This window comes from Chiloscyllium punctatum, chromosome 9 (assembly GCF_047496795.1).
Source record: "Chiloscyllium punctatum isolate Juve2018m chromosome 9, sChiPun1.3, whole genome shotgun sequence".
Classification (NCBI taxonomy): Eukaryota; Metazoa; Chordata; class Chondrichthyes; order Orectolobiformes; family Hemiscylliidae; genus Chiloscyllium; species Chiloscyllium punctatum.
Window position 1 is genome coordinate 109,116,723 of NC_092747.1, and position 18,693 is coordinate 109,135,415.

An 18,693-nucleotide genomic window follows, 5' to 3' on the forward strand; every position below is an offset into this window, starting at 1 on the left:
GAACAACACCTGTGTTTCTGCTTAGACGCTGTGCAGCCTCAAAGTCTCAATGTTGAAATCAATACCTTCAGAAGCTGGTGGCTTTATATTCGTTGTCCACAACCCCAAGCCACCTCCCCCCTTCCTCTCAGCTTTGTCTTGTTTGTATCCTGCACTCCAGTTGACAGAAACCATTCTCTCCTGCTTTACATCTTAATTTGCATCTATTTTACTGCCTGCTTTCCATGTTGAGCTAGTACAGGACATTGGTGAGGCCATTTTTGGAGTACTGTGTACAATTCTGGTTACCCTGCTATCGGAAGAATATTACTCAATTGGACAGGGTTCAAAAATGGTTTACCAGGATGCTGCCAGGGCTGGAGGATTTGAGTTATAAGGAGAGGCTGGCACTTTTCTTAGATTAGATTACTTACAGTGTGGAAACAGGCCCTTCGGCCCAACAAGTCCACACCGACCTGCCGAAGCGCACCTACCCATACCCATTCCCCTACATTTAACACTACGGACAATTTAGCATGGCCAATTCACCTAACCTGCACATTTTTGGACTGTGGGAGGAAACCGGAGCACCCGGAGGAAACCCACACAGACACGGGGAGAACGTGCAAACTCCACACAGTCAGCCGCCTGAGGCGGGAATTGAACCCAGGTCTCTGGCGCTGTGAGGCTAACTGTCCATAGGAGATTGAGGGCTGACTGTATATATAAAATCATGAGCAGCATGGATAGTGTGAACAGCAAAGGGATTTTTCCTACAGTTGAGGAGTTCAAAATGAGGGAGCATGTTTTTGAAGATGAGTGGAAAAAGATTTAAAAGGGACCTGAGGGACTACGTTTTTTACTATGGTGGGGGTTCATAGGTGGAATGAACTGCCAGAGGAAGTGGTAGGTGCAGTTACACTAACAACGTTTAAAAGACAGTTGGAGAGGTACACGAATAGGAAATGTTTAGAGGGATACGGGACAAAAGGAGGCAAGTTAGACTCGTTTAGTTTGGGAAACTTGGTTGGCATAGATGAGTTGGACCGAAGGGTATGACTGTATGACTCTATGACACTTTTTTGTAAAAACGTCATTGTCTTATTTACTGGGTCTCCACACCATCTGTTCCCATCGCCCATTCTCCATCTCTGTCAAAAATATATTTTTTAAAATTTCCAACCCCTTTCAGTTCAGAAGAAAGAGATATACTGAGTTCAAAATGTTCAGTGTCGAGAGTGTAGCGCTGGAAAAGCACAGCAGGTCAGACAGCATCCAAAGAGCAGGAGATTCAACGTTTCAGGCATAAGCCCTTCCTGACCTGCTGTGCTTTTCCAGCTTTGGCAAATAGAATTAAGGAGAATCCAAAGGGTTTTTACAACTACATTAAGGACAAAAGGGTAACTAGGGAGAGAATAGGGCCCCTCAAAGATCAACAAGGCAGCCTTTGTGTGGAGCCACAGAAAATGGGGGAGATACTAAATGAATATTTTGCATCAGTATTTACTGTGGAAAAGGATATGGAAGATATAGACTGTAGGGAAATAGATGGTGACATCTTGCAAAATGTCCATATTACAGAGGAGGAAGTGCTGGATGTCTTGAAACGGTTAAAGGTGGATAAATCCCCAGGACCTGATCAGGTGTACCTGGGAACTCTGTGGGACGCTAGAGAAGTGATTGCTGGGCCTCTTGCTGAGTATTTGTATCATCAATAGTCACAGGTGAGATGCCGGAAGACTGGAGGTTGGCAAATGTGGTGCCACTGTTTAAGAAGGGCAGTAAAGACAAGCCAGGGAACTATAGACTGGTGAGCCTGACCTCAGTAGTGGGCAAGTTGTTGGAGGGAATCCTGAGGCACAGGATGTACATGTATTTGGAAAGGCAAGGACTGATTCGGGATAGTCAACATGGCTTTGTACATGGGAAATCATGTCTCACAAACTTGATTGAGTATTTTGAAGAAGTAACAAAGAAGATTGATGAGAGCAGAGCAGTAGGTGTGATCTATATGGACTTCAGTAAGGTGTTCGACAAGTTTCCCCATGGGAGACTGATTAGCAAGGTTAGATCTCATGGAATACAGGGAGAACTAGCCATTTGGATACAGAACTGGCTCAAAGGTAGAAGACAGAGGGTGGTGGTGGAGAGTTGTTTTTCAGACTGGAGGCCTGTGACCAGTGGAGTGCCACAAGGAATGGTGCTAGGTCCTCTACTTTTTGTCATTTACATAAATGATTTGGATGTGAGCATAACAGGTACAGTTAGTAAGTTTGCAGATGACACCAAAATTGGAGGTGTAGTGGACAGCAAAGAGGGTTACCTCACATTACAACAAGGTCTGGACCAGATGGGCCAATGGGCTGAGAAGTGGCAGATGGAGTTTAATTCAGATGAATGCGAGGTACTGCATTTTGGGAAAGCAAATCTTAGCAGGACTTATACACTTAATGGTAAGGTCCTAGGGAGTGTTGCTGAACAAAGAGACCTTGGAGTGCAGGTTCATAGCTCCTTGAAAGTGGAGTCGCAGGTAGATAGGATAGTGAAGAAGGTGTTTGGTATGCTTTCCTTTATTGGTCAGAGTATTGAGTACAGGAGTTGGGAGGTCATGTTGCGGCTGTACAGGACATTGGTTAGGCCACTCTTGGAATATTGCGTGCAATTCTGGTCTCCTTCCTATTGGAAAGATGTTGTGAAACTTGAAAGGGTTCCGAAAAGATTTACAAGGATGTTGCCAGGGTTGGAGGATTTGAGCTACAGGGAGAGGCTGAACAGGTTGGGGCTGTTTTCCCTGGAGCGTTGGAGGCTGAGGGGTGACCTTATAGAGGTTTACAAAATTATGAAGGGCATGGATAGGATAAATAGATCAAATCTTTTCCCTGGGGTGGGGGAGTCCAGAACTAGAGGGCATAGATTTAGGGTGAGAGGGGCAAGATATAAAAGAGACCTAAGGGGCAACTTTTTCATGCAGAGGGTGGTACGTGTATGGAATGAGCTGCCAAAGGATGTGGTGGAGGCTGGTACAATTGCAACATTTAAGAGTCATTTGGATGAGTATATGAATAGGACGGGTTTGGAAGGATATGGGCTGGGTGCTGGCAGGTGGGACTAGATTGGATTGGGATATCTGGTCGGCATGGACAGGTTGGACCAAAGGGTCTGTTTCCATGCTGTACATCTCTATGACTCTATGACACTACACTCTCGACTCTGATCTCCAGCAACTGCAGTCCTCACTTTCTCCTAGCTCAAAACGTTAACCCTGTTTCTCCCACCACAGATGCTGCAACACCTGTTGAGTTTCTCCAAAGTTTTGGTTTCACATTAAAGTAAAGTCTCGTCTATCCCCTCAGAGGGATGTAAAAGCACCACAGTACCATCACAGAAGATCACGGGAGATCTCATTGGCACCCTGGTCAATATTTATCCTTCAGTATACACAGAATCTTTGAAATGCAGTCATTCTTGAAATGTAGGAACAATAACAGCATTCTGAGCATGGCAGTATTCCATGGGCAGCAATGTGACGATGACCAGGCAGACTGGTTTGCTGATGTTGTTTGAGGAATAAATATTGACTCGGAGACATTACCTTCACAATCGGTGACTAAAATGTTGCTTGATGACTAAATCGTTGTTTCTTCCCATTTGAACTGCAATGAGATATTATGGCAAAGAAAGATGCTTTTTAGTGTCTTGTATTGATTGTAACGATTCCTTGTTATTCTTGACAGCTGAAGGCTCCCGGGAAGTATCTGCTGGATTTGATTTGTCAAAACCTGAACCTAGTTGAGAGTGATTATTTCGCATTGGAATTCCTGGATTATCGAAAGGTTATGGTATGTAACTTCAAGTATAACCACATTGTGCTGCCCTGCTGCTGCCTACATCCAAAATACAAAGAGGATCCCATTTCAAAGCACCACACACATTAATTGTGTGCGGTGTGTGAAGGTTTGTAGTTCAGGTTGAGGTTTAGGGTGTAGGTTTGATCGTTGAGCTGTAGGTTTGATATCCAGACGTTTCATTACCTGGCTAGGTAACATCATCAGTGGTGACCTCCAAGTGAAGCTTCACTTGGAGGTCGCCACTGACGATGTTACTGAGCCAGGTATGAAACGTCTGGATATCAAACCTACAGCTCACGGGCAAACCTACACCCTACACATTAATTGTGATTCTACAGAAAGCAGTCTGAATGTACTAAACTGAAATATTGGTCAAGTCACTTTTAAAAACCTCTGGCTTAAAGACTTCCTGTCTGAGTATATTCATAGTGTGCAGGTGTACTGTCTTTTTCTCCCGATAAATGGTCATGACTCTAAATGATGGATGTTCCCCACAAACTGACATCTGTCAAGGAAACCAGATATTTTTCTTAGAGATATAAATATCATGGTAAAGTGTGTAGGTAGCACTCTGGGACTACAGATGGTTTTCAGTGCACCAAGTACCGTTCACAATTTGAAACACAGAATGTTACCACTTTGCCTGAGGCAAGAGCGGGTTATTTGTACAAGGTACATCCATGGTGAGTTATTCATCCAACATGCCCAGTGTCTGAGAAACTGGTCTATCTCTGGGATTGATCCAGGCATTCCTCGCTATCCCAGGGACCAGCTAATCTCCATGACAACATGGCTGCTGAGCTAAGAGCTTTCCATCACATCAAAAGTTCTATAGTTGTACAATGTCCATATTAGCAAGAATGGTGCTCACAATTAAAGTCAGCAGATGCCATTTGTCTCTAGAACACTGGCCTTTGTTGCTCAGATCTTTGAGTACAGGAGTTGGGATGTCGTGTTGTAGTTGTACAAGACATTGGTGAAGCCTCTTCTGGACTACTGGCCAGTACTGGTCTCCTCTTAAAGGAAGGATGTTATTAAGCTAGAGAGGGTTCAGAGGAGATTTACCAGGAAGTTGTCAGGTATGAAAGGTTTGAGTTATAAAGATAGGCTGGGACTTTTTTCACTGGAGCATATGAAGTTGAGGGGTGACCTTACAGAGGTTTATAAAATCACAACAGGGTTAATGATAAATGTCTTTTCCCTAGGATGGGGGATTTCAAGACTTGGTGGGGGGGGAGGCGGGGATATTTTTAAAGTGAGAGGAGAGAGATTTGAAACAGACACGAGGGCCACATTTTTTACATAGAAGGTGGTTCATGTGTGGAATGAACTTCCTGAGGAAGTGGTGGATGCTGGCACAGTTACAATGCTTAAAAGTTACTTAGTTAAGGACATAAATAGGGACGTTTGGAGGGATATGGATCAGGAGCCAGTAGGTGGGACTAGTTTAGTTTGGGATTATATTCAGCATGGACTGGTTGGACCAATGGGTGTGTTTCCGACTCTCTCACTCTATAACTGGATCACAGTCCCCAGAAAAGCTGAGGTTGGGAGTCTTTGAAAATTTGACAATTGAGATTGGTAGATTTTTTTTGTCAGGCAAGGATGTTGAAAGTTTCATTCTCCCAACTCGTGTTCAGAATTAAGAAATATATTTATTTGAATGGTGGAAGAGGATGGAGTCTACTCCTACCTCCCTATGTTAATAGGATTGCTTCTCATATAAAGTATTTCCTAATGAAGAATTATGCTTGAAACGTCGATTCTCCTGCTCCTCGGACACTGCTGTGCTTTTACAGAACTACACTCTTGACTGCTAGTATTAAGAGCTTGACAAAAACATAACATTTGGCATAATTCAGTTTGTGGGCACTTTAAGGAAAATGATTTAACTTCATTGTCGTTTTCATGTGGCATATGATGCAATAACACAATTTCAAAACAACTGCAATGATTTTGACAGGCAAGTAATTCAATCTGATTCAATACAACACGTGAAAAGCAGACGAGAAAACTGATTTGAAATAATCACATTAGTGTAATCTCATTCATATAAATAGTTTTAAAGGTCAATTGAATCCATTGTGTATTGTTGAAATAGAAATGGTTGTATGAATTATTAGTTAAATATTTGCTGACAAATGGTAAGTATAATATCTTATATTTTTAGGTGTGGCTTGACCTTTTGAAACCAATTGTGAAGCAAGTCAAAAGTGAGTATTGTTTATTTTGTATTTCTTGCTTTGACAAGCTATTGCTTTTCATCAAAATAGGCCGTCTTCTCTACAGATAGGTACAATGCCAGAATTTGGATTAAACATACCTTAAACATAAAGGGCTTTCTTTATCTTTTTAAGGAGTGGGAGGACGAAGGCGATTTGAATTGTGACAGTTTATCTTTTGAGTCTTCAATCAATCTTCTCCTCACCCAGTAAACACGTTTCATGTCACCGCATCACTAAGTGTTTCTTTGAGACGCATCTGTCCTTTGTCAGGTGTCTAACTTTCTTCCGAGTTTGAACTTTCCCTCCAAAATTCTAGATGGCTAACCTCCCCAACATTCAAGTAGTCTAACATATTACAAAAAGAGGTCCTTCAGCCCATTGTGTCTGTGCTAACTCTTTGAAAAAGATAGCTAGTTTGTTCCTCTCCCTTATTCTTATGGCCCTGCAAACATTTCCTGCTTTTTAGTATCCAACTCTATTTAGAAATTTTAATTGCAGATTATAACAACTCACTTCGGGCCAAAAAAGACTTTCTCATCTTTCTGGTTTTCTATTTTCGTAAGTCTGCTCTTTCTGCCATTGGAAACAGTTTATCCCCATCTACTCCGTCAGGTGCATTTATAAATTTAAATACGTGTATTAAATCTGCTTCTTAGCTTTTCTTCTTTAAGAAGAAAAATCTCAGCTTTTCCAGTCTCTCCCTGTAACTGAGGATGTTCATCCCTGATATCATTCTGATAATAATCTCCTCTGCGCCCTCTCAAAAGCCTGGAGGGAAAATTGCCAAGGATGTTCCCTCCCTGCTTAGAGGGAATAATAAAAACCATCCCTTAATTTGTGTATGTTGAAGAGTTATGTATTTTTATTCAAGTATATTTTTTAAAATAAATGCTTCATAGCGAAACCTCCTTCCTTCAGCTTCACAGAATTGTTACAGCCTCGGAGAAGGCCATTTGGCCCATCTACTCTGTACCAGCTGTCTAAATGAGCAATGCACCTCATGCTATTTGCCCAACTTCTCCCCGTTCCTGCACATTTTTCCTTTCCAGATAATAATCGCATACCTTCTATCATTCCTCAGTTGCCTGCACACTCATGTGCAGATCTTCTCCCTCTTGCTTCTTTTGGCAAGTACCTTAAATCTGTGCCCTCTTGTTCCGGATCCTTCCACCTCTGGGCACAGTTTATCCTGATCTACTCTGACTAGAACGCTCCTCATTATTAATGTTTCTGTCAAATCTCCTTTCGGCCTTTTCTTCTCCAAGAAAAACGGTGCTGACTTCTATCAGTCTACGTAACCGAAGTTCCACATCCCTACATCCACTTTCATCAGTCGTTACCACTCCTTCTTGAATGCCTTCCCATCATTCCTAAAGCATTTTGGTAGTTTTCACAAATATATGTCCATGACATTCGGTCACATTAGCAATTGATGCAAGCGGGAATTTTAAAATGATTGTTCTAGCGAGACCAAACTCAAGCCAATGCTGGAATTTGAACAATTAGTTCAAGAATCAGGTAGAGGTTAAACTGGGGGATATATTTCCCACCATAATAGGCAATAATTGGATATATTATAAGTACAATATATGATACTTTTAAATGTATAACACTATATTAATAAAGTTAAAAATCACACAACACCATGCTACAGTCCCACAGGTTTAATTGGAAGCACTAGCTTTCGGAGCGACACTCCTTCATTAGGTGGTTGTGGAGGTGGGTGTCCTCACCCAGTCCAACACCGGCATCTCCAAATCATAACTATATTAATACATTGCTTTTCAGTTTCAACCATAGCTCAGTGGGTAGCATTCAGACCTCTGAGTTGTGAATTAGGGGTTCAAATCCCATTTCAGCACAGTGCTGAGGGAACGTTGTCTTTTGATGAGACATTTAAAATGAGGCACTTCCTTCGCTGTTAATTTGATTTAAAAGACCTTTATTTTAGAGTAGGGGATTTTTCCACAATGTCCTGGCCAACGTTTATCGCTTATCCAGCACCACAAATGAAAACGCAGTGTTCGATCATTACGACATTGCTTTATAGGGAGCTTGTGTTTTTATTTTCCAAAGTGGCTCCTGCCTCTCGTGTATTATGGAAGTCAGGGGTGGGTTAGCACGATTGATTTAGTGGGTAGTTTGCGATGCAAAGTGATACTGATATCCTGCACTGGCTGAGGTTACCATGAAGAACCTGCTTTCTCAATGCCTAGACCTTGCCTGAGGCATGGTGATCCTCCGCTTAAACCAACACCAATCATCTCCCTCCCGATTGAGAGGGCAGCCCTATGGTTTGGTAAGACTTTGGCGACTTTACCTTTCCTTACAAAAGTATTTCATTGGCTGTAAAGCACATTGAGGCATTCAGAGGTTATGAAAGGTACTATAGAAATATAATCTGACCGTTTGCAGTTTTAAATAAAGTCTAAAATCTCCTCCTATAGGGCCACGGCATGTTGTGATGAGATTCGTTGTGAAGTTCTTCCCTCCTGACCATGCTCAGCTGCAGGAAGAACTGACGAGGTAGGTACCCTTGGTTTCTCTCAACCTCCTGTGACTGAATTCCTGGGGCTGTGACTCCAGTTGGGAATGTGGTGGATACGGTTTAGACCCTAATCCTGGATGTGTGAAAGGTATGAGTCTGTGGGAATGCAACCTGTTGGTGGGAACTTGCAAGGTTATTGAGGGTAACAAAACCAAGAATCCAAGATTGAGAGTTAAGAATGTTATAATGTATGATTATTTTGAACTATTATGGGACATTTTAAAGCCTATTTACAGCACTGAGGGAGACCATCTGGCCCATCATCTCCACGCTGATCTCAATAAAGCTCTGACTGCACTAATCCCATTTTCCAGTTCTTGGCCCGTATCCCTGGAGATAATGTAAATGAATAGCTAAACACTGCACAAGTGATTCTGACTCAACTACTTTCTTTTGGGCAGTGATTTGCAGATTTTCACCACCCTCTCAGTGAAAAATATTCTCTGTGCTGCTCCCTTTACTCCATCTGGCCCTGATTGTTGACCCCTGTTCTCATGGATTAAGCCTCTTCCTATCTGCTATTTATGCTTTGATTGTGTACACCTCTGTCAGGCCCCCTCATCACCTTCACAGCTCCCAGGAAAACAATTCCCCAGCCTATCCAACCTTTGTTCAAAACTTGGACCCTCCAGCCCAGATGGGGAACTAATAAATCTCCTCTGCACCCTCTCAAGTGCAATTATGTCCTTCCCATGATGTGTTGACCAGAACTTCAGTTAAGTCTGTCCTCAACATTCAGAGAAAATTACATAGAACAGAGAAGATAATTTGTAAATGTTTCTGATACATTTAGTACTCAAAGTGGGGGGTGAGGTTAACATATATGGAAGCACATTTTCCGAAACTTGACTGGATGGGTGTATATCTGAAATGTTTTCTTTTTCTGAAGTAGGCATGGTTTTGAATGGACTGTTCGGAGTGCATGAATTTAACAGTCCTGATCCTTAAATAAAAATCTACAAGGAAGGAAAACATCTCGAGTAAGGGTAAAAATAATTCAAGGTTTTGAATACCCTACTTGTGTTCTTGTGTTTGATGGACTCTGCTGAAAGTCCAGTTCTTGGAGGGACTCTGTGTAGACAAGGGGTTAGGTAAAAACAAGGACTGCCGATGCTGGAAACCAGAGTCTAGGTTAGAGTGGTGCTGTAAAAGCACAGCAGATCAGGCAGCATCCGAGGAGCAGGAAAATCGACTTTTTGGGCAAAAGACCTTCATCAGGAATAGTGAATCTCTATTCCTGATGAAGGGCTTTTACCTGAAACGTCGATTTTCCTGCTCCTTGGATGCTGCCTGGCCTGCTGTGCTTTTACAGCACCACTCTAATGTAGACGAGGGGTTATCAATCCATGAGGTGGTACAATGTAGACCCCATTGATGAGCCCAGACCACAATAGTGCCCTGGGCTACTGGCAAACCCATCCCTGTCTGTCTGTCTGATCTCTTTGGGAAACAGACACCTGCTATCACCACAGGAATGGAAGTTCTTTTCCTGTCCCCTGGCTTATCCCATAGCACAGATAAATCAAGAATGTGCACATGAAGATGTTTAGCCTCTTTTATCTCAAACCTGCCAGTGATATTTTTGCTTTCCTCGTAGATCATTTTCTAAGGTATCAGGACTGCTACCTTCAGGCAACACAATGTTCTATTTGAAACCACGTCAGCACTGTAATTAAAAGAAAAATGCTTGAAATGTATTTCGGTTGCGTCAGGTTTTGAAAAGTGTCATTGCAGACAAGTAAACAGCCCAGCAAGTTCAGCAGAAATGTTTGAAAGTCGACTTTCTCAAAACATTGAGTGCACAGCGAAATGCTTGGGGGGAAGAAAAGAAATCTGACGTCTCTAATGATACTGTTATGTTGGACACAACAGTGTTGTCCCAGGAGACTTAGAGGTGCAGCAGTATTTGCAGTGGAACACACAGCAGAGCCTACCTTAATGCAAACCAAATGAGCATATGAAATGATTATCCATAATGCCAAAATGGCCCCTGTGCATGTACCAATGCAGCACGTATAGTCATCCATGTGACCAGGCTGGGGAGTGTGGGGAACTGGGAGGCTAGGACTAGTGAGTCAGACTGTGAGTAAGGGGTGCTGCCCTTCAGCCGTACTCTTTTGCTGTGCTTGGCCAACTGTTGCCTCCCAATCTGTTCCTTGCCCCCTCAGTGCCATTGCAGAAGAAAGAACGATCCAACTCCACATCCAAATGGCTAAACTGCGCCCCCCCCCACCAACACATCCACAGAGGGGGCTCAGTGATGCCAGCTGCCTGTCACACAGTGTACCTGCAAGTGCATGCTCATTGCTCCACCTTGTGGTGGTGTTCAGGAGCATGGTCCATTTCAATATTACAGTACATTGTGATGATGCTGTTTCTGAGCTTATCATCCTCTACATAGAAACATAAAAAGTAGGAGCAGCAGTAAACCATTTGGCCCTTCCCCAGCCTGCGCTGCCATTCAACTTGATCATTCTTATCAGAAAGATGTTGTGAAACTTGAAAGGGTTCAGAAAAGATTTACAAGGGTGTTGCCAGGGCTGGAGGATTTGAGCTACAGGGAGAGGTCGAATAGGCTAGAGCTGTTTTCCCTAGAGCGTTGGAGGCTGAGGGGTGACCTTATAGAGGTTTACAAAATTATGAGGGGCATGGATAAGATAAATAGACCAAGCCTTTTCCCTGGGGTCGAGGAGTCCAGAACTAGAGGGCACAGGTTTAGGGTGAGAGGGGAAAAATATAAAAGAGACCTAAGGGGCAAAACTTTTTCACGCAGAGGGTGATGCGTGTATGGAATGAGCTGCCAGAGGAACTAGTGGAGGCTGGTATAATTGCAACATTTAAGAGGCATTTGGATGGGTATATGAATAGGAAGGGTTTGGAAGGATATGGGCCAGGTGCTGGCAGGTGGGACTAGATTGGATTGGGATAACTGGTTGGACCGAAGGGTCTGTTTCTGTGCTGTACATCTCTATGACTCTATGGCTGATTGTCCAACACTGTGCCCTATTCCAGCTTTCTCTCCATACCCCTTGATGCCTTTACAGCTCAAAACTATCTCATGCCTTTTCAAAAACATTCAATTTTTGGCCTCAACCATTTCCTGTGGTAGCAAATTCCACAGGCTCACCACTCGCTGGTGGATTATCTGTAGACTGTGGCCCCTGTTTCTCAACTCTCTGGTCATTAGGAACATCCTTCTTGTGTTTTCCTTGTCCAGTCCTATTAAAATTTTACAGGGTTCTGTGAGAACCCTCTCATTTGTCTAAACTCCAGTGAATATAGTCCTAACTGATGCAGGCTCTCTTTTAAGTCAGTCCTGCCATACCAGGAATCAGTCTGGTATACCGTTGTTGCACTTCCTCCATAACCACCATATCCCTCCTCAGAAAAGAAGGTGAAATCTATACACAGTACTCCAGCTGTGGTCTCACCAAGGCCCTGTACAACTGCAGCCAGACATCCCTGCTCCTGTCCTCCAATCCACTCACTACGAAGTGGCTTTCTCATCTGTCCTTCCTTATCTGTACGTAAGGAAAATCACCTATACCGTGTATTCAAAACGAATGGGTATCCAATGAACACAGTCTGCCGATTTCTCAACAACAAACCCAAACAAGCAGACAAAACACATCCAGAAACCCTAGCCACTCTCCCCTACATCAAAGACATCTCAGAAATGACTGCCAGACTACTCAGACCCCTTGGCATTATGGTAGCCCACAAACCCATCAACACGCTAAAACTGCAGCTAATGAATTTGAACGACCCTATACAGACAATAAGCAAAACTAATGTCATTTACAAAATACCATGCAAGAGCCGTAACAAACACTACGTTGTTTGTTACGAATAAGCAGAAAACTAGCCACCAAGATACATGAACACCAACTAGCCACAAAACAACATGACCCTCTCTCAATAGTATCCTATTGAGATAAGGAAAGACACCACTTCGACTGGGACAACGCATCCATCTTAGGACAAACCAAACTGAGGCATGCATGAGAATTCCTAGAAGCATGGCATTCTAACCAGAACACTATCAACAAACACATCAAGTTAGACCCCATCTACCAGCCCCTCAGAAAAAGAACAGGAAATGACATCACCACGGGAAATGACATCACCATCCTAAAGAAACCCAAACATATAAATAGAAAGCGTGAATCATATACATTGCTTCGCCTGAGGCCCATTGAAGATATTACCTAGTAGGGTGACGAAAAGTCTGGAAATGAATCTCCCAGCTTAGCAAACAAACTTACATCCTGTATCGCCTCCCATTTATCCACATTACGCTGCATCTGCCACGCATTTGCCCACTCATTTAACTTGTTTTAAAGTGCACTGAAGCATCTCTGCCTCATCCTCACAGCACGCCTGCCCACCCAGTTTTGTCATCTGCAGCCTTGGAGATACGGGTACACAGACTTTTATCCGAAATCCTTGGGGCCAGTTGTTTTTCAGAATTCGGAATTTTTCGGATTTTGGAATAAATGACATCTTCACAGTGAAATTTTAAAAATTGCCTAACAGCAGAGACATGTGTGAATAGTATGAGTGCTGAGACACAATTGATGCCTGCCAGTGTTGGGCCATGCCACCGTGTCACATCTGAGTGGGTGTGGAGGTGGGTCATTTCCACACTCCACAAAAAGAATTTTGGATTTTGGAGCTTTTTGTATTTCGGAATTTCAGATAAAGGATTGTGTACCTGTATCACATTTACAAAATTATATTTCCTTCCGATTCATAAGTCTAAATCTCATTGTGACAGCTCAGGAAATATTAAATTCTGTTAATTAATTAATCTGGAATAAAATACTAGTCTCATTAACTCATTAATACTTTTTTAAAAAATCCATCTGACAAGTTGTCCTTAGCACAGTATTATTACTGGGCAGAAGGACACCATTTGGCCCATCATGCCTGCACTAGCTCAGTTATCCAGTGCCAATCTCCTGCATTTCCCCGTATCCTTCCACACCATTACTATCTGAAAAACACATGCAGTGGTTGCTTCATTGTCTCAATTGAATCTGCTGTCAGTACATTCCATACCCTAAGTACTCACTGTGTGAAAAACAATGTCATCACAACGCTGTTGCTTTGTTTGCACATCACTTCAGAAGGCAGGTTTCACTGGCCCTCAGCAATACGGTTGATAATTAACTGAAATGGCTCAGCAAAGTATCAACCCACCATGTTGACTGCAGTGCTTCCAGAGGATAGCTCTCCACCTCAAGAGCGATCAACACCGGCCTCACCAGCACTGCATGCGTCCCACAAATGCAACTCTCCATGCAAGCAGGAGCCCATCGACCGCACCGTTTCTCAATAGAAGCAGGATGTTTCTCCATAGTACAAATAATGTGGATTAAATCAATCCCAGTCATTTGCAACAGGGTAAGCTGCAGGCGTGATTGGCAGGGGAAGTGCCCAGTCATTTCCATTCTGACTGGGAATAGAGGCAACACTATATACAGCTGTTGTTCCAAGGATCTAAAAGCTGCTGGACATGTTTTTCTCACCTTGGTTGCCCTGATGGGGCCTGTACTATTCCTCGCTGGATTTGTGTTGCTAGGGTTAGATTTCTTGGTGAGGCTAAGGACTGAAGAAGATAATTCTGAGCTTTGCCTGCACGAGTGAGGCAAGAGCTGTGCTTTTGCAAGTTTTGTCAGATTTGGAGCTTGAACCAGAGATTCTCTTTGGCATAATGATGATGCGAGCAGATGGGTATTGTGGGTAATAATGTACGTTTGGTGGCACGGACTAGGGATTTACTTGTGCTTCTATAAATATGAACAGTCTGAAATGCTGGTGGTTGGATGAAGAAAAGCATATTTGTGAAGTATATTTCTGTAAATAGATCCTTGCAGAAGTGTGTAAAGATTGGCTCAGTTCTATCCTTTTCAGTCAGTCCACACCATAAAGAAGCCTCCTGCTATTTTACCCTGCTTTTATCATTTTGCTTTGATCCACTTTGTTGGACTTTTTCTGAAAGGGAGAAAAGCACTTTGCCCCTATTTCAACAGAATCAGTCTTGGAAGAGTATCCTTGAAATATCTCTGAATAACATATTGATATTTCAGAGCAGCTTAAAGAATCATTTGCTGTGAAATGTTATTACACAGACCTGGCAGGAACACATCACTGAAGAGGTAATAACAGCTGTTCTACAGTTGATAGACATTAGTTATCTGGCAGATGAATGCACTTTTGGTTCTATTCAGCTGTTGACCATATCTTCCAAGTTTAGCACCAATTTCCAACTTTGGTTGGATGTATTCATCATGTGACTGCCTCTGTCCATTTGTCCCAGTCCCCACCCTCTTGTCTGACATGTTCATCCTCAATTCGTTCCCCTTCCTACATCAGTCAGGAAGCAAAACATTTCCTAATTGCCAACTGGGTCTTTCATGACCAACAATCAAACAGCATTTGGAATTGGATTTTACAGGCCCCTCATGGCAGGTTTGAAGCAGAGGAGTGATTATCAAATGCAGTTTGTGTCTCTCTCATTTTGCAAGGGAGGCCAGGGAGCAGCTTACCTGACCTTGGATCTGTTCAGATTCCTAAATCGGCAGAAGGAAGCCCACCTGAGGCATCTCCCTTCCCAAGATCGTGCCTCACCCAGCCAACGTGCATCCCCAGTCTGGACTTTTGATTTGATTTAGATTAGATTAGATTAGATTCCTTACAGTGTGGAAACATGCCCTTCGGCCCACAAGTCCACACCGACCCGCCGAAGCATAACCCACCCAGACCCCTACATTTACCCTTTCACTTAACACTACGGGCAACTTAGCATGGCCAATTCACCTGGCCTGCACATCTTTGGACTGTGGGAGGAAACCAGAGCACCCGGAGGAAACCCACGCAGACACGGGGAGAATGTGCAAACTTCACACAGTCAGTCGCCTGAGGCAGGAATTGAACCCGGGTCTCTGGCGCTGTGAGGTAGCAGTGCTAACCACTGTGCCGCCCACCATGCTAGCGAGGTCAGCATTTATTATTGTCCCATGTATCTGGGTTTGTTTTGTTTTGCGAGCAGTACAGGCAGATCATACCTGTATGATGCATTAGGGTAATAGAACAGAGAGAAGGCCACAAAGAGCGAGGTCAGCATTAAAATTTGAGAAGGTCATTCAGAAGTCTAATAACAGCTGTTGTTGAATCCATTCATATGTGAAAATAAGCTTTTGTATCTCCTGCCCAGTGTAAGAGATTGACAGAGATTATGCCTGGGTTGGCAAGGGGTCCTAGATTACATTGGCTTGCATGATGGACTAGGCTGTGTTCACAACTCTGCAGTTTCTTATAATCCTGGGCTTCAGTCTGACTTCCATAGACAGTATCTCTTTAGGAACTTGCCTGCACACCCAGCAATAATCTTATTGCTGAGGCAATGAAGGTTTACATACAGCTGCTTCTGACACAAGAGATGCATGACACACGCGCATCTGATGACTGTTACACAATTGAGGCTTTGAGTTCATACTGGTCTCTGTGGGCCTGGGGCTTGTAAACCCTCTGGTGAACCACAGCAGAGTTTTGCTTTGAGCTGAATTGAAGTGAGGTTTCCCGCCATTAAATCCGTTCTGGCAGAAATCCTCTATCACTGCCAATTGAAGAGTTCATGTGCTAACCACCTTCAAAACATGGACTGCAGTGGTTCAAAATCTTCTCAAGGACAGTTGTTCATAGAGTCATAGAGCTGTAGAGCATGGAAAAAGAGCCTTCAGTCCAACTCGTCCATACTAACCAGATATCCTAAATTAATCTAGTCCCATTCCTTGCATTTGGCCCATATCCTTCTAATCCCTTCCTATTCATTGGCATCCCATCCAGATGCCCTTTAAATGTTATAATTGTACCAGCCTCCACCTGGTAACAGCTATTCACTGTCATAACTCAGGGAAGAGTTTTTTAAAAAATAATCCAGCATGTCATTAACCAATTAAAATAAAACCCCCAAAGGGCAGGTCTCAGAGCATCTGTAGAGGGACAACCGAGTTAAAGTTTCAGATCTGTGATTTTCCATGGTTTTCATTTCATATGAATGAAGAATCATCTTCTCTGAGATTTGATAAAGGTGTTCAGAATGATGAAGGGTTTTGTTTTGGTAAATAATGAGCAAAGAAGGAACAGTGGACAGTCTTGAAGCAATCTCCAAAAGAAGCAGAGAAGAATTTTTTTTAATGCAGTGAGTTGTTCTGACCTGGATTATAAGTGTGGTGGAATCAGATTAAAAAATAGGATTAAATGAATATTTGCAAAAGGAACATTTTCAGGTCTGCACTGAAGCGTGGGTAGACGGGACTAGTTGAATAGCCACAAGTATGGGCCAAATGGCCACCTCCTACATCATAGGATGTTACACATCAAAAGCGGATAGCGTGCAAGCAGCATTCATTGCAGCAAGATGACTGATTAGTTTTTTTTTAAACGATTTTGCAGGTACCTCTTTGCCTTGCAAATCAAACAGGACCTGGCCTCTGGAAGGATGACCTGTAATGACACGAGTGCAGCTCTTCTGGTGTCTCATATTGTTCAGTGTGAGTGAATTTGACACAGATTCCCCTGTTTTGGCATTAGTGCGGAGGAAGCTTCACAAATAATGTGCTTGGGGAACCCACCACGTCAGCACAAAGGACCAGGCTAAGTATTTGCAACGGTCTTCAGCCATGCTTCTTTGTGTAGGTCTGCAGTATTTCAGACATTAGCCTTCACTCATTCAGTTCACTCCATGTGATAACGAGAAATGGCTGACGGCACTGCAAGGCTATGGACCCTTGCAACATTCCTACACCAGGACAAGATTTGTTCTCCAGAACCAGCCTCACTTTTAAGTCAAGCTTTCCAGTGCAGCTTCAACACTCTGTCTTTTCTCATATCCTTCTAAGTGAATATCTCTTTTGAAGGAGCTTCCACAGACACAATAGGCTAAACAGTTTCTTTCTGTGCTGTGGTTGCTGCAGGCTGTTAACTTACTCTTGTGAACAGTTCGCCTTCAACTCGGATTGTCACATACTGGTGAAGGCGATTTCACAAGTTGACGTGGGCTGGGATTGCATGAACTGTGTCTTAATTTACTGGCCAGAGTGAGGCCTGAGACGTTTTTAATTAGAAAACAGTAGGAAGTAAAAGAAAACAATGTGTATATACTGATGATGTCATGTCTTTCTTTATTCCAGCGGAAATTGGGGATTTTGATGAAACGCTCATCCGCGAGCACTTGGAGAAAAACAAGTACATACCTCAGCAAGAAGCCCTGGTGGATAAGATAGCGGAATTTCATCGCAGGCATGTGTAGGTATTTAAGTCCTGCTCTGTACAGTGTTGTGGTCACAACGCTGATCTTAAATCTAGGCCATAAAGACTTTGTCAAATTCTGTTTGATACGGCCAAATGGAGTGCTGAAGGGGAAATAGTGTCACTAAAAGGGAGGAATGGATGATGACGATGGCAATTCACTGTGGTGAGCAAGGTTTGTGACCCAGCTTGTAGTCAATGAATTGACAGAGTGTGTAGATTCGAAGGATTTCATCAGCTGAAAAGACCTGCAACCCAAGTTGTAACAATTTAAGGGAATGCAATGAAAATTTTCAAGAGTCGACAAACACAATTATGTTCTTTCTGATATCTGTCTGTCTATTGAGTCGCACACCTTTTAGGTGGATGTGGTTTGTTTTTTGTTTACATCATGAGAGGGAAAAAGATGCAGTGTTTCATGCAGTGCAGATGTAGGCCCAAATATTCATCTGCAAAAAGGACGCACAGACTTGGGAGAGTTCCTAATTCTGTGATTCTTACTTTTAAAAATGGCTACCCATGGGTCAGGACTTTCAGCCTGGAGTGGCAGGCCACGTTAGAACTAAGGCTCGGTGACCCTGGGACATGAGAAGGGGTTAGAGGGTGGTAGAGGCAGCCTGCATGGGAGGCTGGCCTCTTGTGCACTTGCACTATATTGATGGTTCAGGGAAATGTAGCTCCAGCCTTCTCAACTCCCCAATGCTCCCATATTCTCCCCATGCCTCATCCATGCCAACTCATTCCATCTCATGCTGTCTAGCCAGCCCATATCAAGCAC

The 18,693-nt window shown here is 43.1% G+C and overlaps 1 protein-coding gene across 1 annotated transcript in view; it reads left to right on the plus strand.

Annotated features, from left to right (window-relative positions):
• The window catches only part of farp1 (FERM, RhoGEF (ARHGEF) and pleckstrin domain protein 1 (chondrocyte-derived)), a 310,303-nt gene that overhangs the window by 173,196 nt on the left and 118,414 nt on the right, over nucleotides 1–18,693 (plus strand). Inside the window, exons 3-7 of the mRNA XM_072578014.1 lie at nucleotides 3,714–3,818; nucleotides 5,998–6,040; nucleotides 8,500–8,578; nucleotides 17,061–17,158; nucleotides 17,798–17,912. Of these exons, the coding sequence (XP_072434115.1) occupies nucleotides 3,714–3,818; nucleotides 5,998–6,040; nucleotides 8,500–8,578; nucleotides 17,061–17,158; nucleotides 17,798–17,912 (440 nt within the window). The remainder of the gene's footprint in view (nucleotides 1–3,713; nucleotides 3,819–5,997; nucleotides 6,041–8,499; nucleotides 8,579–17,060; nucleotides 17,159–17,797; nucleotides 17,913–18,693) is intronic.